The sequence below is a fragment of the Bombus bifarius genome, unplaced genomic scaffold, assembly GCF_011952205.1.
Source record: "Bombus bifarius isolate JDL3187 unplaced genomic scaffold, Bbif_JDL3187 scf7180000007990, whole genome shotgun sequence".
Classification (NCBI taxonomy): Eukaryota; Metazoa; Arthropoda; class Insecta; order Hymenoptera; family Apidae; genus Bombus; species Bombus bifarius.
In genome coordinates this window covers 830,370-855,774 of record NW_022884371.1, presented here as the reverse complement: position 1 = coordinate 855,774, position 25,405 = coordinate 830,370, and the positions used below count along the sequence as shown (strand labels likewise).

Genomic DNA, 25,405 nt, shown 5'->3' with positions numbered 1-25,405 from the left:
ATGCTTATAGAGTAGAAACCAGGAAATTATGAGTAACATTCTAAATAAAATAGTAGAAATATTTCTACATAACTGGATAGTCTTCCTAAGGATAACGAGTAAAATGCTTTTTCAAATGACAACTCCCAGTAGATCATTTTATAGCGACTACACGTTGAAAAGATGATATCGCTAGGAACTAGTTCGTTTTCCTGCTTTTTCCTCGGACACGTATTAATTGAAATAGTTTCGTCGCTGTTCCTAAAGAAACCGGTTATTGAGTCGATAAAAGTCTTCTTGTCTTCGGTTCGTTTACGCCCTTATATAATTGGTATCAGACCCGTTTCCGGCGATAATCATAGCGATTGCAACACGGTTTTATCGATGGGGAAAGTGACAATGTCGATAATCCATGTAATCCATATCGAAAGATCGATCATTTATCACCTGTGCACATTTATATTATCATCCAAGAATTAAATTTATGGTTTCAAATAAGAAAAGACACTGTTTCGTTTTTTCATATCGACTGATCGCAATTAATCAAAACGTTGAATTTAAAAAAAAAGTGATTTACTCATAAGTTTGTTTATCGCACGGAGGATTAATAATTCCAAGGTAAATTTTAGAAAATAATTTTTGTATCGTCATTAATATTCTCTGTTTTCTAAGTTATGTTGATTGATCAATATACTTGCTGAGCGGCTTATATGAAAATTAAAGATTCGTGGAAATCGTAAAATAAAGATTAATGAACAAACCTGCCACGTAAACTTGTGATTTTGCCGTATTGAAGTATCGATGTAAATCTTTCTCGTCGATCGGCCCACCGAATGCCTCGATTCCGTTTTTTTTCAACCAGTACCTAATAATAAATTCGAATTTCATTAAAAACTTTTCGAAAGTCGAATGATAACGATCGCATAAATGTTATTTTAGAAAATTATGCAAGGTAAGAGTTAAATTGAAAGGAGAAATTATGCAATGGTTTAATGAAGTTACTAGACGTTTCGTAAAATTAAATAGAGTTTCGTATAGAATTGTGTAACGAATTAGTATATCGCCGTGGGAACCTTTGTTGACGGCAAAAGAGACAATGCCAAGCGTTATCTGACGGGTCCCAACGGGAGCAGCCTTTCCTGCAGGATTTTCCACCGCAATCCTCACAGCGGACTCCACGTCCCAGGAAAAATGGCTTTAGACAGCAGGTGCAACGATTCTCGCTCACGGGAATTTGTTTTTCGTCCTCCTTCGAGTCTCCAGGCTTCCTGCAACATCGCATGTAATTTAGAAAAAATTCTGCCGCTTAATAAAAATTAATGAATTATCTGGCAAATTAAAAATTTTCATACTAATATACTAAATTAAAAATTACTGATATTTGCTATTGGAATTTTCCTGTTACTAACGCAGGTGATTAAGAATCAATTTTATTGCGAACTTACGTTCAGAAATTGATCTACGATGAATATTGCAAATGCTTTCGATCAAGGGAAACAATACTTCGTCGTGCATCGACAATTATAATCACACAATGGTACGAAACGACATTAAGGGCACAGTGGTGGACGAAAGAAAGTTTGAAATTGCTACTTGCGTATATGTAATAAATTAGTAACTTTCAACTTTATGTCCATTCATTTCTCTGGTCAAATGCATTTCCAGTCTCTAAAGTTATGGTGTTTGCTGGTGGTACCCTCTCACTTTCAAACTTTCTTTCATCCCCCACTGTACATCTCAATAATACAGTTTATAAGAATTTGCTTTTATTAGAGGACCATTATCAAATGATCGATATCCAATATTTCCACCGATATTTACTTACAATTGTTAATTAAAATGACACGAACAGATAGATACATAATTCGTAGAACGTTTGTATGCACGAAATAAACTATCGGTTATCGACTATAACAGCGCGGTTCCGCGATTGCGATTAATCGATGTAGAGGCGCTCTAGGAGGTGCTGCACGCTTTGCAACTTAGGCGCGTAACCGGTCGAGTGCAGTGTACGCGTCATTATGTAACCACTTTTAAATAAACATACTTTCGAAATGCTTTCTTGCCTATATTAAATCCAGTTAACTTTCCACGACGACCTGGCGGTAACTCGATTACACAACGCTATCGATTACAAAATGTTTTTACGCCTAGTGAACGATATATATACATTGGTTCACGAAAATAAGTGGACACTTGCCATAGTATGGCTTTCACGGTTCATGTCGTACATGCTGTCTGAAAAATTTTGAGATTTTATTAACACCACAATGAGACACGACTGTCATGATTATATTGATAAGATTTGGATGCAATTTAAAAATGGATATAGAAACTGCAAGATATTCATAGCAAACTCATGTACATAGTAACAAAATTACCTATACAGTATGAACAGCTATCTCGAGAATGTAATAAATGTTAAATATGGCCTCACTGCGTGCTGAGATTTATTAATATGATGGTAATTGACTGTTTAATTATTTCTGTAATTCCTGCGATATATATATATGCTTGTATTAAATCTTGTACTTTCTAGATATATTTTCAAATTTATTTTAAACTCGACCAATATAATCGTCAGCGTTCATAATGGCGCCAGTGATGATTTCAAAATATTCCGTATAATACGAATAACATATTCGTAAGAGGTGACTATCAGTCGATCTTTTCTGTCTTTTCCAAAGGAATCCTTGTTCCATTTTCGCCAATATAATTACAGTTCCTCTATCTTGATTCTCCTTTACGAAAAACGGAAGCCAGAAATTACCAAGGGACTAATTTCCATAAACGTCGATTATTTCCTCCGCTTTTGTGCCACGAAACAACGCATCCATCATTGTCGAGGCGGCTCTGCCGCGCGTCAATTATTCATGCACGTAGGTATTACGCGATGTCCAATGATAGGTCACTGCGTTTAATGAAATTTTCGCCAGTTTGCATTTGGGTACGAAGCATTAGCATATGCCTCGTTACAACGTACAACGTTTTGCTAATTTCGTTATTGTTCCACAAAGATGAACAACCACTTTGATGGAACTTTTATTAACATTAAATGTTCATTTTCTTTTAATTCGTATTCTATTTGTGGAAATATGGCTGGTTGATTATATATATTATGTACTTTGTTCGATATTTCGAATAGATTAGGAATGAAGTATCGATTTGATTAGAATCTCGTGTTCTTACCGAAGGATTAGTACATATTTTATCGCTTACTCAGATCGTTATCGATTTCCTATAGCCAATTAATTATTTCGAACAATGCATCACTCCATATGACCACGCGCTCCATTTTCTCATTTTTCGGCATTAAATTACACCGTACAGGAGATTGCATTCAAGAGAACCAATATTTAAACAACTCTCAATCGCAAACGAGGAAGCTTGAAGAAAAAGCCCTAAATTACACAAAGAACGATGATATATAACCTAATAACACAGAAAACACGCTAGGATCACTAATGAATTCGACCAAAGCACTGAATAAATTTGATCGAAGAATCTCATGACTCACAAATCACGCTGTACCGCGAGATTCTTATCTCACGATATAGTTTTCATCTCTTGCACTTGCTGCACGATATTACGACACAGAAGTGTGACACGATGATCCACGATGATGGAGGATTAATCCTCGCGATCGAAGAAAGTGGCAGCAGCTCTCAAACCGGCGTGGCTTTCTTCGTCTCTTTCCATGTCGGAGGTGACAACCTTCACCACGACCACTTCGATGGTTATCAACAGAAAAAGCACCATGAACGTCGCCATATTGTACTTCTCCTGTCCAGGGACCACTCTTTCTGCCTCCAGCAGCAACGTGGCGATGATACTCGAGACGTAGCCCAACATCGTGCTTCTCTTTTCACTTTCAATTCAACGGCAAGCCGCACTTCCGCCTTATTCACCTCGATTTTGCGTTGGTAAACTGCCGGCAATGAGTGAAGGGGCGAAGAAGGTGCACCTAGATCTTGCCACTTCTCGTCACGAATGTATAGTATAAACGAGAACTTACTGGTAATGTGCAGTCCATCACACGGATTAACCAACTGGAAAACGAGCACCAGTTTTCCTTGCATATGATGTGCGTCAATCGTTTTTGTCGCTATATCGTTTCTGTCAGACTACTAGCTCTTTGTATTACACTTTCTCGATTTGTTACACATACGTATGCAACTTATAGACCAATAATATATTTCTTTCTAGGCTTTTTTCTTCGATTTTTCAATAATATATTCACATTATTATCTGAAAAATGAATTTTTCATTTCTTTAAAATTAGTTTCGCGTTTAGACAATTTACATTCGAAATTGGTGTAATTAATATCTTGATAACTGGAATTAAGTTTCTTCGTTAAAAGATATTGAATTCTAATTGACGATCCTTGTCCGATCTATTTCACATCTTTTAATTTAATTTGAATCGCTGATGGAGTTCTTTTAATGTTCGTATTGGCTCGACGGATAATACTATTTCTTCCACTTTTATCACACATTTCTTTTCCCTCTGCGACGATCTATTTCGAGGTCCGCTGATTTATTCCCTTTCTCTTCGCGATGAATACAACTTAATACCTCGTACACCGGCTGTTTTTCAACGATCTTTTTGCCAGACACTCTCAAAAGCCGTGTACTTTTTCTCTTTCCGTCGACGCTTGTCGGTACCGCTCTTTCTCTCGCCGATAATTAAACTCAATCACGCTGATTCTGCGGCTCCCAGCGCAGCAAAAAACTGGCTTCCAATGCAGACATTCGATTGCCTGTCGCGCGGCCGATAGATTGATGCGCTTTCCATGCAAATGTGAAGATTCAGCGATCTATTCGACAGAGATTCTTCGAGCCAACTTCAAGGATAATTCCTGTAGATGATCCTCGCAGCTTCGACAATACTATTGAGAACCGAAGATAATCAAATCGAGTCAGATCTTTCCTCTTCGATTATAAATATCAGTCTATGCAAAGCGGATCCACTTCGAATGATGTTTCTCACAAATCTGTGATGTAACTGGCAGAAGGTCACATTAAACCTCTCGAACAATTCATCATTTGTAGGATAATCGACTCGACTTTCTTCCTTATTATAGCTTAAGTAATAGGCAATCAAATTAGGGTTGATTCCTCCTCTTCAATTATGTGTGCCAATTTCTGCACAATGGAATCTTGCAACAACATTCATCACAAATGTGTGTAAATCACATTAAGTGTTCGGAATATTTCACCACTGACGAGCAATCGACTCAAATTCTAACGTGACCGAGTCGAATCTTTCTCTTCTCCTGCGATGTGGATACAAAGAAAACTTTTGTAGATGAGAATAGAATCCGGAGAAGAAAATCACACTGAATTTCTCGAACAAATCACCAACGGCAAAGCAATCAAACTTCCGATATAATCGAACGATCTTCCTCTTCCTCTTCGATGGTTATTCATATAACAACGTTCGTAGACCATACGTAGAATCCTGTTGAAGCAACGTTCTTCGCAAGTCAGTGATCTAGGTAAAAGATCACACTGAGTCTTCCAAACAATTCACCAGCGGGAAAACAATCGACTCAGCTTCCCTCCTCGCCACCAGTCAAAGGAATCAACCGAAAGCGATCTCTCTTGCAGCTGGATCTTCCATTCAACTGAGTTCACGGACCATTTTCGTGGACACCGTTGGCGAACGGTGCCGATCAGCTCGTTCCTTTGTGCCGGAGTGCCGGTTTGAAAGTGACAGTAGCTTGGCTGGTCGGGGAAACTCGGTGTTATGCACACGAGCTACACGGTATGGTAGGAGATCTGTCTAGTTCAAGATCTTTCCCTTTGGCTTGAGCAGAGGTTGAGCACCCCTATCCATCAATTAACCTGAACTTTCACTGGATTTCGACTCTGTGTTTCGAGAACTAGTGGCGGCAAAAAGAGAAAAAAGAAGAAGAACAGCAGCCGACTCGGCCGAACCTTCGACGTCAATTGACGAAATCGTCGCTGGTTCGAACGCTGTTATAGGTCGAAATCGAGAATCCCCCTTGGTGTGGCCTGGTGCATGACGTAATTTCGAAAGTGCCACACAGCGATTGTTGTTACGTGGTACATACAACCTTTCACGGGTTCGCCAGATAGCTCTAGATCGTGATATTTCGTAACAGTATACTTACATTATGTATGCAAATCATCGATTCGATTATTTCGTTCGAATAAAGACGAGCTTTTTTTTGCAAATGATCGGTTTGAAGGTTGGCAAGATGTTTGTTAACAGAAAAGAGAATTGTTCTCGTTATGTGTACAATGCTTGGTACGAGGCGAGATTTCACGCTTGGTAATCTAGAACACGGGTTTACGATTATAAAAGAAACGGTATTTTATGTAGGCCGTGGATCGAAAGAGAGAGTAGCTGGTTTAATAAATCCTTTTGAGCGAAGGATTATTCCGACGTTATTAAAATTCTGCTCCCTCAAGTAGTATAATACGGTAAGACATGCTACAAAGAACGAATCCTATAACGAGCAATTTTTATGAGGAAAAACAGAGTGCTATAACGTACAAAAATGCTACAATGAACATGATGAAATATCGGCCACTTCGCCTTCGTTATTATGGTAAAAAGCAAACATTTTCGAATTATGCGAATGGATGGAACAAGTACCAGATTTCACAGTCAAGGGAAAGATGTTGCCAAACATGATTATCTCATCTTTTTATGATTTCTACTAAATAATACATTTCATATAATTTTTACCACTTGTTTTTTAGTTTATATTACGTTTTGCTGCTGTTTAAATCCTTGCACTGGCGATAACCTTGCTTTTCAGTGTGGGCCTGGGACGAATTACTCTTAAATATGTACGTTTCAATGTTGAACAGATGTTACAACGTACGTGGTTTGAAAATCAATTTCGTTTGTTCTAGCATATCTTACGTATATTCTTCCTATGTTCTCTCGTCTTGTGCTCTTAATGTTCGCGTTTCAATAATATTACATATAAATCAGTATTACACCTGACTACAACGAGGAAAAGATAGTAGATGCATTCGAACTGGTTGAAGGAGAAATAGTTCATTTAGTACTCACTATCTGCAATTTTTTGTTCACATAAGTGGATTATATTGATAGGAGCTCAGCTAATATAACACTTTAACGACAGCGCACGCCAGTCTGCGTTCTATGTGAAATTGAATATATCAAATAACATTTTTAAATTGCTTGGATTGACAATAATTGAGAATAATTAAGATTGTTAAATAACATTTAACATTCCGAGCATTTTTGACACATCGACAAATTTTCATATCGACGTCTTAATTATTTTAAGAAATAGAATTTCGATAGTTGTTCGATAGAAAAACTTGTAAAAATGAATGGGCATATTTGAAGGTATATTTCGTTGTAATAAGTAAAGTTTGGATAAATGAAATTCTACCGTATACCATATATTAATGTTATTATTGGATTCACAGTATCTCGTTCTACTAATGTCTGACGCTACGCACTGAAACGTATCCAAATCATGAATGACCTAATGCAGCATAATCAAGCCACAATCTTCTCCAGTAAAAAACCGACTGTTACGAAGCTCGTACTTTCTATGTCTTCCGGAATTTACGGAGAAATTGTTGTTTTTTAAATTACAAGAGATTTTCAAAATACCAAATAGCATCGGTTATATCAAATCGCGTAGGATTTTGGTAAGATCAGAAATTACGACACTATGTAGGTTTCGCCGAAGGCCTTCACGTGTGATTAGTATTTTTCATGCCCACGTGTCGTTAATACTTGTATGATTACGCGATGAAATTGTGTGAAAGGTATTTCTATTCCCAGTTATTGCGAAACGATGCTTACTATCAAGGAGAATATCTTACGACACGTGCTACTCGCTAACATACCGAATTAAAATTATAAGCTAGCAAATAACATTGTCTTGTCAATCAGTTACTATAATAGTGAAATTTATGTTTGTTTTTTAAATAATTCCGTTACGTTTGCCACGTAACCACACTTTGTTATTTCGTAATAAATCTGCTTGATAAGATCGCTCGAATACTTTCAATTCCACCTCGAAGTAAAATACAGAAATTTAAAGAAAATTACAGGAACGATATGACAGTAAAATTGTAAACTGGAAAACGACATTCTTCTTTCATTTGCGTAAGAGCAAGATTTATATTTGTTTGTCAAACAATTTCGTTGTTTTTCGCACACTTCGTTATTTTGCGATAAATCTATTTAATAAAATGGCACGAATATTTTCAATCTCGTCTCGAGGTAAAATACAGGAACTGTTAAAATTGTTTTGAAAATAACACGACGATGGCGTGATTTATGTTCGCCAGAACGATCCAATTAAACCTTGAACCTCGGTAATAAATAATAGTTCGCGTAGTTGGTTTCCGTCTTCCATTTTTACGGAAATCGATCTGTTTCGCTTCTCGTTTCCACTCGGATTCCTCGCGATTCCGTGTTAACATTCGCATTGTATATTCTAGTGGGCTGAAAAGCTTAGCCATTAATCGATATCCGAACTATCGTACTTTCTTTAACCTCATTTCCATCTACTTGGTATTTAACTTTATCGGATGTAATTTTAAAAAAAAAAAAAAAAATATTGTAACAAAGACTGCGTTTGTAATTTTTTTTCGTTCCGCATGAGGTGCAAAAAATCACAGAACGTTACGTTCCATCTGTTAAGAATTTTAAATTACAAATTTTTCACTTCTAAATTTTTCTGTAACGCGTCAGCGCCGCGAATATGTTTGCTTTTGCCTCAGAATTTTTTCTTTATTCTTCGCGTATGATATTGAAAGCCAGAAGTAACATTCAAAGAACTTTATTCTCAACGGCATCTCCTCTTAAGAATTTTTTTCGATGCGACACGTTTCCCAACCTCGGTCATGAATCACACGACGAAGCTTCGTCCTATAGCCGCTGTTCTCGTCGAGCAAAGAAAATGTCCGCTCAAAGGGATCGGCTGGGTGATAAATCCATGGGAAGTTGATCGAAGTGTCTCGCGCGAGTTTCATGGAATCGGCGTCGCGCAGTAAGTGGGCCAATAAATCGCCGGTGAACGGTTCGATCGTTAGCATCTTAATTGCACGAGCGAAACGCCCACGTGAAAAATCCAATGATTTACGGCTGCGTAATTTGAACTTTTACATCCAATGTTTTTCTTGCTAATGGATTTTCAAACAGTATCAAAGGTTATCGCGGATCGATATTTGTCCATTTTAAAGGGAACGCCACGGCAAAGGCGGTGTACACTCCCGTTTCAGATATCAAGGCACGGAAACTTAAGCAGAGCCGAAGGACCACTATGAAAGTATTAAAACTTTTAAAAACTATTGTTTCGTTTGAAACTCGTTAGACTACAAAGCGATCAAACTTTTGTGTAAATAGTATTTGATTATGTTTAATCAAGAATTCGCCTGATACTTGACAAATTTTTCAAAATCGATTTTCTTAAAGACGAGGCTTAAAAACAAAGAAACTATTCTTCGATAGGGGTTGAGTTAAAAAACTGTGAGCATAAAATTATTGTATAAATTATGGTAATTTTCTACATTGTTATAATTCTTTCAAGGTCATGTTAACCAATTTCCACCCTACACGTGCATCGCAATTTTGAGTCTAAAATATAAAATTCCGATTGATTAAGGGGTGTCCTGAATTAGAATGTTCTAAAACAGCGCCTTTTCGTGATTTTTTTTAGAAGGGGAAGGAAAAAATGAAGTTATTGAATTTTGAGATATGGTTTTATATATATTTAACGAATACAAAAAGATTTTTTTTTAAGTAAAAACGAAATTATAACAGATTTCCAAGCCTATTTCATGGGCTGCAGTTTTCAATCGGCGGGAAAGATCCACTTCGTCATTCTTGACCGAAACAAAAAATCAAAAAAGGATTAAATTATTACATATTTTTCTTCTCGATGAACTAAAAAAGTTCGTTGAAAAGTTTATTTAAATAATTGTTGTAGCACCTTAAAGTTTATTTTTTCTTTTTATAAAACACATTTTTTCTTTAAAGCCGCCAAAATTTTTAATTTCATACTATTTTCTGCCTTTTTTTTAGTTCATCAAGAAGAAAAATATATAATAATTTAATCCTTTTTTGGTCTTTTGTTACGGTCAAGAATTGCGAGGTGGATCTTTCACGCCGATTGAAAACTGCAACCCATGAAATAGGCTTCGAAATCTGTTATAATTTCGTTCTTACTTTAAAAAAAATCTTTTTGTATTCGTTAAATATATATAAAACCATACCTCAAAATTCAATAACTTCATTTCTTTCTTTCCCTTCTAAAAAAAGTCACAAAAAGACGCTGTTTTAGAGCATTCTAATCCAGGACACCCCCTTAATCTTTTCCCTGCTGCTTCTGATGCTAACAATTGATGAATTTTAAGAACGGACGTGTACATTACGCAATGGTAAGAGTATAAGACAGAAGAAATTACATGACCGTTATGTAACTGAGTTACAGCAGCACGTGGGCTTATGAAACGTTGACAGCATACGAGGAAATGTTCGATAATGCAACTGGACTTGTATCTTTAATTTCACTTTGAAGCCTCTCCGCACTAGTTAATTCGTTTAAGATCGTTTGAATTCGCCACTGCTTTTACCTACAGACGCTAATGGACGATCAGAGAGAATTACGTTCATAATTGAAGTGTTCGGACAAAATTTGGAACGAGTAGTAAAGTCTTTAATTTTAGAAAACTGAAAGCTTGGTGTAATTAATGAAAAATCATGGCACTTGAGGAAGCTCTATATAAAACTCTGAGAATGATAGCCTGATGATCTTATGGTTGCTATTTAATTTCTTCTCATATAATTTGTTTTGTTAGTATTTAAATGAGTTTACCTGTTTACTGTAATACTACGTTGCGTAACAGAATACACAAGTAGCCCATGTAATTTTTACTTGGCAATTTTCAGTCTAAAGATTTGAGACTAAAGCTCGAGTACAAACTAAACTTTGTTATAAATACAATACATCGTTATTAATTACGATATTCTATATCTATTCACTTAGAAATTGAAGGAAAGTGAAGTTTCATCGTATATTTTATGACATCTTTGTTTTTCTTTATCCACAGAAAAATATCTAGTGGTTACAATTGTAACAGCCTATGTAATATGACTTATCCAATACCTCGAGTTTCGAATCATTCCAAGAAAAAACACAAGCTAAAGTCTCAATCTTGATAATTATACGATACCAGACCACGAAAATCTCAAAGTAAGTTAAATACGAATTTCCCGCTCTAGACATAATTAATCGCGATAAATAAATCGAACGTCTCATACCAATAAGTTGCGTGTCTCACTTATATCCAGTAGGCTGGTCCGTTTCCTCCTTTAATCGCCATTAATCGGAACAAACGAACGATACATACATTTCCAATCTCAAATAAACACCGTAGACAAACACATACAATCTATCTCACGCTGCGATCGACAGCGACTCGATGAAACGATGAAATTACGAATCCTGGTAAACGCGAAGCTCAGCGTGAGATGTCTATTCGTTCAGAAGTTCTCCGTGGTATCGTACAAAACCGTTAACCTCGATCTTCTTGCGATCGATAGAAAGTACGTCCGTAGAGAGAACGCGCGATTAAAAACGCCGCGCGTCGTCCACGCTTCTGTCGAGCAGACACACGAGTTTCGTCCTTACCGTTTCTCTCGCTTTCTCCGGCAAAGGATCGTCCGTAGCAGGAAAATTTTGATCAACCGCTTCGCCTCGCTCGGTTTCATCAAGCACTTTGAGTATTCTTTCTCTTTTTAGCGTCGCACGTTCATTCGAAACACACGAACCGAATCACGGACGAGAGTTACTGTTACTCAATTTGCCGCAGATATTGCTGAAAGCTTCTTTCAGCGAATCACAAGTAAAACTAAAGCGACAAAGGATCCTTTGCAAGGAACACCGTTCGCGTTCAAATCCGGACAGTTTCCAAAGAATAAACGTGTATCACAAAGACTTTTTATAAACGAAGATCGTCAACGTTATATAACAAGGTCAAATTAAAACTGTCCAATGTCCTTGTTTAATTAATCGCGCCTGTTTTCTACTCTACGAACACTGTAACCAACAAAACCAAAAAAAACGCGCGCGCGATGCTTTAACAAATCTTCATCGAATGATCTTCGGAATAGGGCACGTCCCCCTTCTTTTTCGTTTATTCAGAAAATGAATTTGAAGAGAAGCGTTCTAATACCGGCAAAAGAAGCAAAATACACCGGCTGACTGACTATCCGCGACACGAAGCATCTCAACAATGAGGGAGCCGTTGTTCGAGGCTCCCCCGGTCTACGGTTCCTCCTCTGCTTCCGGTCCCCCTACACGCTGACCGAAGCTATTGTTTAATATGGTTTGATACGTCGGCCATTGTGTAACGACGTTTTGCCATTAAGGACACCCGTGTCATGGCCCGGACTGTGCATCCCAATGTCCAGTTTGTTCTCCGTTCTGTTCTTCCCGATGCGCCACGTCTTTCCTCCATCCTTGTTCCACTCTCGAGGTCGCGATGTCGCTTGTGTTGGCCGACGTTGGTCGATGCTGTTGAACCGTACACCGAGCCACGCATCACTAATCGGTAACCGTGCGCGTACATCCGGTCCTGCCATGAATTCACGAACCGCTGCTGACCTCACGTGCCTGCACAGCCAACACGTGGACACACCTGTCTCATAATTCTAGATCGTTTCATACCTTCCGATTTTTTCACGTTTCCTTCGTCTTGGTATTTTCGAGGATTGCGCGAAGTTCTTGGATCGGATAACGTAAAGATTACGCGAAGTTTGGATTGGGTAACCTAGATATTGGAGATGTTACAAGGGTTGGTTGCTTCCAAGGTCGGGTAATTTACAGATTAAGAACGCTTGGATCTTGTGATCTATGGATTGGATAATTTGGCGTCGTGAGTGGCATCATTGGATGATTTTGCGAAGATTGAGCGCTTCGAGGATTGCGTGATTTAAGGATTGCTTGATTTTGTACCTGGGGATTGAAGAATTATGCAGTGTTTGGTTTAGGTAACTTAAGGACTGGATGATTTAAGAACTGGGCGATGCTTGATTTATATAATTTAAGGACTGGCTGATTTAAAAGTTGGTTTAAGGACTGGGAGATGCTTGGTTCGAGTGTTTCAAAGATTGAATGGATGATGACGAATTGGCTGACGAATGTGCTTCGATTGCTAATTGCTGTATAACGATTGTGTGTAGACGTAGGCTTGATATATTCAAATATTCTTCTTTTTCTGATAGAAAATTGCTTGCAATTGAAAATCGTAGGCAGTGACATTTCACAGATAATTACGATAGATCCATGCTTGTCCTCCACCTCCTCCATCCTTCAATTACCTCCTTTCATGACTAATTCCTCTTTCATGATTTATCAGAAAGACAATTCCACCCGTTACTCATATTTCAAAACCCACGATTGTAATTTACCTTTGCATAGAAAAAATACACTGTACAATGGCTACAAAAAGTGCATACTTTTATTTTCTAATGAATCATTTTTCTATCAAATTCTATATTTCATTCACATAGTTCAAACCTTTCTATTCGCATGAAAGTACTACTAAGTGGAAAAACTTAGTTCAATGTATCTATGCTGAATTTATTAATGTATGTGTATATAAATGCCATGATAAATGCAATGACGTGCGAATATTTCTTACGTTTATTGTATCTCAGAATATGAGAAGATCTTGCAGCAAACCATGCAAAATCGGTTTCCTCCGCAGCCGGCTTAGATTCGTTGGAATTCACGTGACCGACTGCTTCGTCATTCTTCTAAACGTTTCCTATATTACGTCGAGGAAGTGGAGAAGTTGTATAACTGTTTTCTCAACGCTCGACAAAATTTCAACGAACTCGTGCAAATACATTATGATTCGTGGCAGGTGTCCGGTCACATCAAGCGCATTCGTAAACGCCAGCCTGTGTTTCGTGCTCTCTAATCGGACGTTCGATCTCGTCCATGAGCCCGTACATTCGTTTTCAGGCAAAATGGAGCGTGTATGATGCACGGTCAGGGAAATGGATCCGAGTAATGGCTCGTGAGCAGCTCACGTTCGATCTATCGAAGAAAATTCCTTTTTTCCATATGTTTTATTTTTAATAGCAATCAGAATGTAACGTATTCTATAGGGTGAAGTGGTGTCTCAAAAAATTGCTACTCTTAATTCTCGTGACAAGGACTTCTCCAATGGCAAGATTCTTGTTGCCTTTCTTCGCGTCTATCGGGAAAATTTTGGAAAATGAGGAAAAATACGCTCGAAAGTATCCATGAGATTCGTGTCGGTGCATTCCTCGCGTTAATTGCCAGATTCCACGTTCCTGATTACCAGTTAGCGCATCGTAATATTCATTTACGATACCCACACCGGTGTTACATAATGCGAATGAAATCGTGGCCGCTTGTTGTGGGTGGAAAAATGTAATACATCTGATTGACACATTCACACAGTTATCTGATCGAAAAAGAGCAAACTGGAGACTAGTTTGCTATTTATTTTATGCCATTAAACTCACGGTTTCGTGAAACCGTGAAGTAACGTTTGGGTAAATAAGCTTTTCGATTCAATGATTATTTTTAGATTGAGACAGATTGCGGAAGGGAAAGTTTGTAAGAAACCTGCGTGGGAAATATCTGATCGGTGTACGTGAAATGTTTTTTAAATAAAATGTTAACCACGTAGTCTCTTCGAGACACCGTATTTATTCGTGAGAAATATTGATTTCAGAATTTAAAAATTCTTCGAGTCGTCACGGTTTCTTTTTCAAATAATTTATGCATTACAAAGTTATGTAGCTGGAACAGACTTTTTTAATAGCGTTTTCAACATTTACCAGATGTTAATGTGCTTCCGAAAACCAGTTACTAAACACAAGTTACTAAATTTCATCTGGTATAAAAACACCATACGAGTACTCTGATTATTCACGACGAAGTGATGATTTTTATTAGAAATCTTCTTCCTTAATCTGATTTAAGTTGATCGACAATAGAGCCAGATTTAATGTATTGATCAGTCAAATTCAAATTTTCATGATACATTTATTATTCAGAGAATTCGTGTATCATTTTTCTGTTTTGTATCATTTCATACGGGATTTCAGATATACCGAACGCAGATCGGTTTTCAGCTTCGATCGTATGCATATTATCGTGGTTATTAACGGTACCAGATGTTGCTCTTCCGTTTTATGATATAACATACTCCCACATATATACCGCGTTCGAATCTGTGAATTTGCACTGCGCTAAATTTCCAGCAACGAGATCTTCAGTTTTGTAATATTATTTTCCTCTTCTACCTTGCAAATTTTGTACCATCGTTGAATCGTTCTCGTGTTGCTTTTATCTCCATGTATATGTTAGTCAAATATCGCACACGTTCATAGAAAATTCTTCAACGAAATTTCTAAAATGATTTGGTTTGTGAAACGATATTCGAAAATAATGCAATCTTAATGCTGCTAATAAACATTTCCTGAAGATTGCGTTTGATTTATTTCGGTGCTTAAACTAGTTGTTTACGTAACGTTCCCGCTTATTTGATATCACTGTGCCTAATTTACGAAGAATACAAATAGCTTTGGTCTCGCATACGAGGACTTTGAATCATTTAAAGCCCGGTCGAAGTCAGTTGGCCAGTCAAGGTCGCTTTCCCCACTATATACACTTGACCACTTTCTGAACGTAAATCAAACGTTTAACCCTTTCACAATATAAATACCAGATAAAATGATTCGGATATCCTACCGAATATGCTACTACAACATCAGTATTTTTGCAGTCATTTACTTATAAAATTATTATGTTATAAGGTTAGTCTAACATAATTATTTTTCTAAGGTTTTAAAGCTTTTTAGTAGATTTCTCTCGGAGACGAGTTTGTAGTTAATGGCTATAAATTAAACGTAAATTACTAAAATTTATTGCTCATGAAAATTCGAAACTACCTACATCTTACATCAAGCCATTAGAGAAATGCCAAGACAAAGAAACAACTCTCTTCTACTGTCCCTCTTCTTCGTCGTTATATTATACTCTCAGAAAGTGACAGGAACACATCATAATAGCAATAAGACAAGAACCGAAGCGACGGAATAATAATTACTTATGAGCAGATAATAATTATTCGTATAAAATAATAATCAAATAATAACTCATCTCGATGAGACGTGCAACTTCTATCAACGAAAAGAAAGATTTCCCCTTTCAAGCTATTCCATTCGAATAATTAATCGCGTACCACGAAAAAAACTCGTTCCACGGTTCGGTTTGAATAATTGAAAAATGTCGAGGTTCGCGGCCCGATACACGTATAATATTTTCGCATCGTTTATTTGCGGTATCGGGTCGAAATCGAGCGCCTCCGTGTCGACCCGGTCTCCTCCTGGAGTCGTTCTTCTCACGCGGTATCGCGGGACTATTGTCGCGGCCGCTCGTGCACGCCAACGGTTCACATTCGTTAAGAAATTACTTCTTCATCTAGGTCACACTTACACGTTGTGGAACAATGAACGCTCATTAAGGCGGGCACATGGCATATACACGTTGACGCGCGATATCGATCTGTTCCGAATTATTAAAGGCAGAAAACGCGTCTGAAACGCGTCTGGATACGTCGCAACCGCGAACCACGCGCCGTGGCAGACGCGAGAATTCCCCACGTTGAATTAATGGCACGTAACATTGTTACGAAAACGAACGTAATGGAGGAATGTCGCTATTGCAAGAAACTATACAGGCTGCTTGGTAACTGGTGGTAAAGAAGTCGAAAATATAGAATACAAATTTTTCGTTTGAGGCTTTGGTTTCGAGAAAATCGACTTTGAATTTTCGCTCGGTACGCGTGCACTTCATCACGTCTCGTTATAACGGATCTCGCTGTAGATCGTTGTCTCAATTGACGTTATTTTTAAAATTTTTTAAATTTTTAAATTTTTAAATTTTTAAATTTTTAAATTTTTAAATTTTTAAATTTTTAAATTTTTAAATTTTTAAATTTTTAAATTTTTAAATTTTTAAATTTTTAAATTTTTAAATTTTTAAATTTTTAAATTTTTATTCTATATTTTCGACTTCTTTTTTCGCGTAGAATCACCCCCTTTCCGCTTATACCGCCAGTTACCAACCACCCTGTATAACTATAATTGAGTTCCGATTTAGCTTCTTGTCTTGTGTTTCTATCGATGTTTCTGTGTCTTTATGCCTATTTATTATTGCTCGAGAAATTCAAATGTTCGTGTCTCTCTTGTTGCTCCATATCGTGTTATCTCGTCTATCGTCCCTTTTTTTATTTTTGCTGCTGGTCGTTACAAAAGATTCTTAGCAAGGAGGAATCTGGTAAATTAAAATGGTACTTTCTACGATCTGTAATTACACAGTTGGTTAGTTTTAATGGCTTGATTGATCGATAGCTCGCTTTAGGCGTGGCTTTTATGCAAGTTAATGATTGTATTAAGAATGGTCTTGTGGGTCTTGTGAATGTTTTAATATTGTGCAGTCCATTGGCGCCGCTGTAGCGACGTAATTAACATTATTATATTTATAGTATAAAATACTATATTCGCATTTTGAAACTCTTTTTTTCTTCTTTCTAATATTCCACTATAGAAAATTCGCTGTTTAGTTTACTAATAATCGTAAAGGTAATCGTGAAACTCGAGAATAAGTAACAGTTAGTCCAATTAGTTGTGTAATAATACGACACGATAGAACTATTTCAGTGTTCAAAAAACGAGTATCGTAAGTGCTGCGCAAAATAAAACGTTCGACGAAGCTTATCTTGGATTATTCATGCCACAAATGCGCAATTAGCCAGCGATTAACTGATTACGTGGGCTTTCACGTTGTAGGCTAAGTATTCGGAGATAAATTATACTTGTTGCATAGACTGTACCGTTTCAAACACCGTGTATACTTTAACGGGTGAATACCAACTATTTATGGACATTAAGACTACGATAATATGCAGAAAATGACACCTCGTACCAAGCACCTACGTACACGTGTACTGGCCATAAATTCGTCAAAAATTAAGAAACCGACGAGTACCATCTTTATGAACCGTTCGAAATACTTAAAATTTCAAAATAACTCGCAACTATTGGTGTTTCATAAAAATTTTGTGCTGACGATATTTTTCTTTTCGGAACCAAATTATCGTGAAACTAGAATTTTGTTCTGTAAAACGATCGTTAGGTTTTAATTTTCATAAAAATCGAAGTTTCAGCGAAGAAAAGAATAAAGAGTAAGGCGAGGCGAAACTTTGGCCACAATATTCTTTCATTCGGAATATCCTTCTCGATATTCTGAATGGAAATATCGCGAACACGAGTTTTCGTGTGCTCTTCGCTCTTCGCAATGGAGCCTCGATTTTTGTCATCCCCCGTATCTTGAGAAATCACCGAAATATAATTTACCGTGTGCTCGAGGGGAAAAAGGAGAATGTGAACGACACTCGTCAGACTGGTCAGAACAAGAGAGAGTAAATAAAAGCAAGCCCTGCATACCGAAGTTCGTCGTACGCATACGCATATATACGAACATCTTCGTTTATAAACACGGCCACGCGCGTGTCTACAGGGTATTAAAAAAGTTGAGGCTCAATTTTGCGTATAGAGATAATTAATGTAAAAAAAAAGAGCCGCTGATAAACTTTCCAACGATTTCTTTCCACTCGTTATTCACAGCTTTGAAAATCAATAAAAAAATATAATCTCTATTGCCATATTTAGTATAATGCGTAACAAGTTCGCGTTTTCTTTAATTTCTTTTTTTTTCCCGGTACAACAATGATAATCTCGTGAACTTTCAGAATGGTGTCGCGACTTTAACAAAATGATTAATGAAAGTATCTGTAACATTTTCTGTTGAAACATTTGACCTACTTTTTATTAAATCTTTTTATTCGAGTTTTACAGATTCTTTCGGAATTATCTTACCACGTTATTGATATGTGTATCAAATTAAGTTTGCATTCTTACTGCGTTAGATAATGTTCGTTGAACTATTCGATCAGTTACGAAATTTGTAAGGGTCCGTCGTTTATTTATTATATTAGATGGTGCCGTTCACCGTTTCATAAATTATATGCGAATACGATTATTAAAACTTACGTAACAGTTCGAATCTCTTTATTTAGTTCTGAAAATAGCCTAAACTACCCTGGAACCAAATTTTTCTCGATTCCAAAGAGATATACAATCTTTCGCACACACATACGTACAGTGCGCAGGCATACAGGTATAATACACGTATCTCGAGAATCATAATAACTTGGACCAATTATGGAAATAACCAATCTACGTGTCGAGTTATCTTCGAATCAAGTTTGTCAAAAGTCCAAAGGAATGTTCAACGAATTTTAGACGTAATACAGCGAAAAATATCGGTGCATACGCGAGTCATAACGGCCAAAGATTCTTCTCGAAGGCCTTTGGCCGGACTACTTTGGCCAGGAACTCGAAACGTCGAGCGCGAGCCTCGTTTTATATCGGCTCGGAACGAAGAAATTCCAACTGGATCGTTAAGAAACCAGCTTCCCAACTCCGCTCCTCGCTACATCCACTATCTTTTCCTGCAAAAGTGTCAAGAGAGATCTAAAATAACGATTCCTCGGCGATGATCGCGGGTCCGCGGCTCGCGAAAGTCGTTCACCTAATCGGTTCTTGCTTCGAGAACCATTGGAAAAAAGCTTCGAACACCGATTGCCGTGTAGCTATTACACGCCTCTGTGCAGGTGGATCCGTGTGTCGTGAACACAGGTAGACAGCTTTATGGCCGAGCAAATGTGTGACGCGTGTACAGGCTGTACAGAAAAAAGGGAACGCCCCGATACTCGAATGATATCTATTCGAAACATTTGCATAAATAGCTGCTTAAATAGAAGGTGACGAATTGTATTTTTCGTTGATTTTTTTACTCTAATGTCACTTTATGGTTGAAAGTGTTTTTTCCCTTTCTAACCAAATTATTGTCAAGGTTATTAACATTTTTACCTAGTGTTCCCTTCCTTCTGTTTATTTCTTCAGGACAATATTCGCTGAATTATATGATCTCTGTTTTCCTTTCTGATTAGGAGATTTTTTTTATTTTCAATGTTGTCGATATTTCTCGCTAAAGATATTTTTTATTGTTCATCCATTAGAGATGACTCAATAATTTTATTTGTTTTGCCTGATCAGATCATATCCTTATCTTCAAAGTCATCGATATTCTTATCCTAAAGACGTTGTTATTATATTTGTGCATTAACGACAATATTGGAATTCTGTTTGTTTCTTCTGATTAAACAATTTTTTTTACTTTCAAGGTCACGCATATTCTTTAAAGAAATTATTGTAACGTTTCTCTATAGTTCTCAGTTTCTTGTAGCTGTGACATTTATTTAATTATCCGAAGCGTCCTACTCGATTACATTATTTTTTATCCTCAACGTCGGTATTATCTTGTTCCTAGAAACGTTTCTACGTTGTATTTATTCTTCGCAAACAAAATTTATCCAATTACTTGAAGCATCCAGTTTTTCCCCTTTCCGACCAGCTACAAATTTCTTGACGTTGCTAGGTTATCGATGTCTTTTCACGCGTGAAAATTATAATTAGTTCCGCGTGCAATAGGCAAACAATTGCCGAAAGACAATAGGCAATCTAATCTCCGTAAATATCTCATAATCCAAGAGATAGTAGTCCTCGCTATCTCGGTTTTGAAATTGGTGTATCAGGTGATGCCGGGTTTCGTGGCTTTCCAATTAAAGACATCTTCGAAACTGTGTTGAATCGAAGGAAACCGACGAGGAGCGTTGTTACAGCTATGGGAACAGAGAAGACCGAGATACCAAGATATGAAATTATCTTCTTCTCTTTTCCTATTAGATTCTAGGCGGTTTGTCAATAAAAACCGGGAATGAAACGCAACGCAAGAAACAGCCTAATGAATATTTAAGTCACGCGTAGCGTGATGTTTCTCGTAACTCTTCAAGATGCATTAACGAAATCATCGTGGCAAGTTTCATAATAGATATAATCTATCGAAGACGGTGAACGCCAACCGCAGGAACGCGTATCTCAAAGAGAAAAGAAATATTCGACAAATACTTGAGAGACGGGAATTGAAAATACACTAACCTCGTTTAGAATCTCTTTTTCAAGCTTTCTAATGACACGACTTTTTTTCTTATCGAACTCGCTATGTATGAAACTAATTGACGTAGTATTAACATATCTATGGGTGAGTTTCCTGATTGTAGCCGCCTATTCTATCTTGAGAAAATTCTCGATTATTTAAAATTCAAGTCGATCATTCCTAATTCGAAATTCCTAAATTTAGGAATTGTTTACGTGCGGAAGAATTTTATCTCAGTATTTACATCACGGCAGATTGGTATCTTGTTTTTTTGTCTTGAATCGCGTAATAATCGATGTACCCATGGATTACGTTGCATAAAAGCGGCATGTCTCTATGTGAATACACGAATAATATTTCTGATTCTTGTCAAACTCGACGACCATTGGACGTTGATCCTCGTTGCTGTCACGAGGATCAGATACGCTTTATGATCGATGAGTTCGTTTCGATAGAAACTTATCACTTCTGGGATACGTTTCACGATGAGAATGTTTCATACGGTACTAGTAAAAAGAAAAAAAAATGCAAAAGGTGGTGGAACGAAGCGCCGTTAAATGGAAAGAAAACAAATCGATTGGAATTCGGTATCTAAACGCGATTTCTAAATTTCTTGAGTAATCGATATTATTATCTATTTAAAATCTGAAATAAAATCAACAGAAAATTCAAGGAAATCGTTCGTGTGTGAAGAACGAGGAGAAGACGAAGAAGAAGAAGTACTTCAAAGCGCATCACAAACAGACGAAACATGTGCATAATGTGCACTCTACGTCACGCGTCATTAACGCCTATCTGCGATATCTTCAAGGCTCGAAAGCGTATTTTTTCGCCGCCGTGACCAGAAGAAGCTAAAGCAGGTTCTAAGAAAATATAATCACCGCACGAACCGTATATTTATGAAATTGAATAATATATCAATGGAGATTAACAATCGGAATCGAGGTGCTCGGCCTACTTTTACCGCGTTGCGTTCTCCATTTTGGTCCATCGGTCAGGAGATCTCTTTTTCCAACGATTCAGGTATTTATTAATATCAAAGACGGCTACGCAGTTACTTACTAAATAATAACATTAACTAAGACGACTGTAATCGTATAATAATCGTGTAAATATTGTTTAACATTTATATATTTATAGGATACACGTAACTGTGGCCACCAAGACCTTATCCAACGATTGAGGTATTTATTAATATCAAAGAAGGCTACGCAGTTACTTACTAAATAATAACATTAACTAATACGACTGTAATCGTGTAATAATCGTGTAAATATTGTTTAACATTTATATATTTATAGGATACACGTAACTGTGGCCACCAAGACCTTATCCAACGATTGAGGTATTTATTAATATCAAAGAAGGCTACGCAGTTACTTACTAAATAATAACATTAACTAAGACGACTGTAATCGTGTAATAATCGTGTAAATATTGTTTAATATTTATATATTTATAGGATACACGTAACTGTGGCCACCAAGACCTTATCAGCCCTATCAAATCTAACAATAAATAAAGAATAATAATATTTAAAAATTGAAAGGAAACCACATTTAGTGATCTTCACTTCACGCTCACTTCCCGAGAATTGGAAAATCTTTCTTTTAGAGGAATCAAATGAAAAATTGAAAGAAACGATCGAAAGATCCTTCTTTGCAATTACCCAGACTTGTATCGTCGAGGATAAACGGAAAATGAAACAACAAATCAAATGAAAACTGCACTTACCCCCTAAGGACACCACTGTAGATCAGAAAACAAATACCAGAAGCAACACCAGCCACCACTAAACTCATACCAGGCGACATCAACATTTTTCCATTCATTGAACAAGCCTCTCGAATCGAATATCAATCGATCGGACGGTGTCTCTGTCCAACGACGATAGGATTGACGTTTAATTATAGCTGATGGATCCACTTGACTGTTCCTTGCACGCTGATCGCTATCGAGTCCATTTTTCTTCCCTTTGCCGAACGTTGACGAGATGAAAAAGAAAAAAGTCTTCGAAACTCTAGCTACTCGAATCTGTTAGTTAGTCGAAGATGCTCCGAGAAATTCGATTTTGCCTTTGTCTCTCTCTGCGAATATTTGGAAATATCCCCGAGAAACTTGGAACAACTTCTATACAGACACTGCTGACTCTGATGACTGATTCTAGTTATTTGATCGAGTTTCACGATACGCTGCAACGTTCTGGTTATCTGATACAGTCGATAAATATTTCTCGATCGAATTCTAACGATATCGAGCCGAACTGATTGAGGAAATGCATCGACTTGTTGTTGTTGGTTGATCTTTAAAAGGAGATCCTCAGGCTGTTTGAATCTTTTCAGAACTTAATGATACAGATCCGGATTATTGCAGTTTCTTTCCTCCTGCCTGATGCCTATTCAGTTCCTTAAATAAATCTCTGCCTCATCTTTTCTCCTTTTTCCTTTTTTAAGTTAGATTATATAATTTTTTTTGTAAATCTCTTCAGTTCGATTATTCTTGTAAATATTTCTCAAGTAAACGTCCGTCTCATCGCTGTTTTCAAAAATCAATGGACAACGTATCGCGTTTGAAGATTCTTTTCAAACGAAGTTCGATTATCGTAATTTATCTTTTTCTTCATATCCGTCTAAATATTTAACTCGGTTGCTTAAATTAGCCTCTGTTACGTTACCGCTGTTAGAGATTAATAAACAGCGTGTCAGGTTTGAAGATTCTTTTCAAACGAACAAAGACGTTCAAAGATCGTTCGGAACGATCGAGTTTCTCGAACTAAGGGGAATTTTGAATATCCGCCGTGGGATGTCGGCACTTTCACGCACTTTTCACGCTGGAAATTTGAACAGCGGGCCGATGATACCGTTATTAGATCGGTAACTGGTATGCATCCAGGAGATGTGAGCGGGCCGCACGATAAGATTGAACTGAAGCAGAGCTAAAGTCCCCGCGTGTAGACACACGTGCACCTTCTCAGCATCGTTGCGTACCACGCTAACGCGTTATTCCATGTCGACACTTAGCTTCCTCTAGGATGCAGCTGTCCAATGGAATAGCTGCATTTTCCATGTAAACGTCGATATTTGCAATTCGTTCCAGTTTTAACCTTGCGCCTCTAGTCGAACTTTGGAATTATTTCTTCTAGAACATTTTTTCAAAAAAAAAAAACATGAAACCTGGAACAAGTTACTCCATCATTCGTGCAATAGCTAATACGTTTAAAGACGAAGAAAAATAACGAAGATTATGACAATACAATTTTTTCCTAAATCATATTCTTATGTAAACTCTTTTATGGCTTCGATCTTTTGAAATATTTGAGTTACATCTACAGAAGAATAATTTTTCAAGATCTTTTAATAGAAACGGATGGGAGATTGATTTAACAATCTTCATAAATTAGTTGGTAGTTGGTCGTTTTCTCTTTCACGGATTCGAGGCGAATCAATTAACATAAGAATCATAACGGCGCTTGAAATAGCGGGAAATATTTCCTGAGAAAACGACCGAAGAAAAAGCTACGCGGTTATTATGTAACTTTTATCTAAGTCGTTAAGTCGGTATTGTCTCGGTCCATGTCGCCTGCAAACAAAGTGAAAATCATTCGCCTAACAAAGTACACAGCATTGAGAGCGAAATATGATCGAACTCGCTCGTAATTTTTCATTTCACTTTTCTACGCAGATTTCGTGTTTGATTCGATTATCTTCCTGTGTTGTCATACGGCTTGCAAGTTACGTAATATGTGGAAGATCATTTTAAGTATTATTTCAATACGCTTATTACTTTGTTATATTTTACTTTTTTGCGATGTTATTTTATTTATGCACTATTACTAAAAAAACGTCCTTATAACAGTTACTAGTTCTGTTTCTTTCTTTTAAAAATAGACGTATAGTGCTTATGTTAGTATCGTAAATATAATTGCATATGTACAATTTCCATCGCGATAATTTTAATTCCTAGATAAAGATATGTTAGTAATTTCGATTAGTGGCGAAGAAATTTCGAAAATTTGGAGATCTCTGTAGGAGAAATTCGGAATTGCAGAATTTTTTTATCGTTCCTAGTGATAAAACAGACGTTCTGTTTGGTGACGCTTCGTGCGCCTACCATTGGGCTAATAGAGTTCGTACCTCGTGTACGTGGTTGCCTGTAACTTAGGCGCGTCTGACTAACGCCGTCGGTAACTATTAACCAAACTGTGTCGAATAGGACTCTTCTACTTCAACCAGGCGACAAAACCAACAGAACTCTACTATTCTTCCAACTTTATTTTCATAATTCTTCCA

General features: G+C 37.1%; 1 protein-coding gene across 4 annotated transcripts in view; it reads right to left on the bottom strand.

Moving 5' to 3' along the window:
• LOC117205365 overlaps positions 1-23,165 on the bottom strand; it is a 54,606-nt gene extending 31,441 nt beyond the window's left edge. Inside the window, exons 1-3 of one of the 4 annotated variants that reach the window (XM_033443695.1) lie at positions 22,851-23,165; positions 1,053-1,247; positions 741-844 (exon numbers count right to left, since the gene is read on the bottom strand). In XM_033443695.1, the coding sequence (XP_033299586.1) occupies positions 741-844; positions 1,053-1,247; positions 22,851-22,948 (397 nt within the window). In that variant the 5' untranslated portion in view covers positions 22,949-23,165. Of the gene's footprint in view, positions 1-740; positions 845-1,052; positions 1,248-11,639; positions 11,871-22,850 lie in introns of those variants that run through there. The other 3 variants (XM_033443692.1, XM_033443696.1, XM_033443693.1) reach the window with 3 other exon arrangements.
• Positions 23,166-25,405: the final 2,240 nt, after the last annotated feature.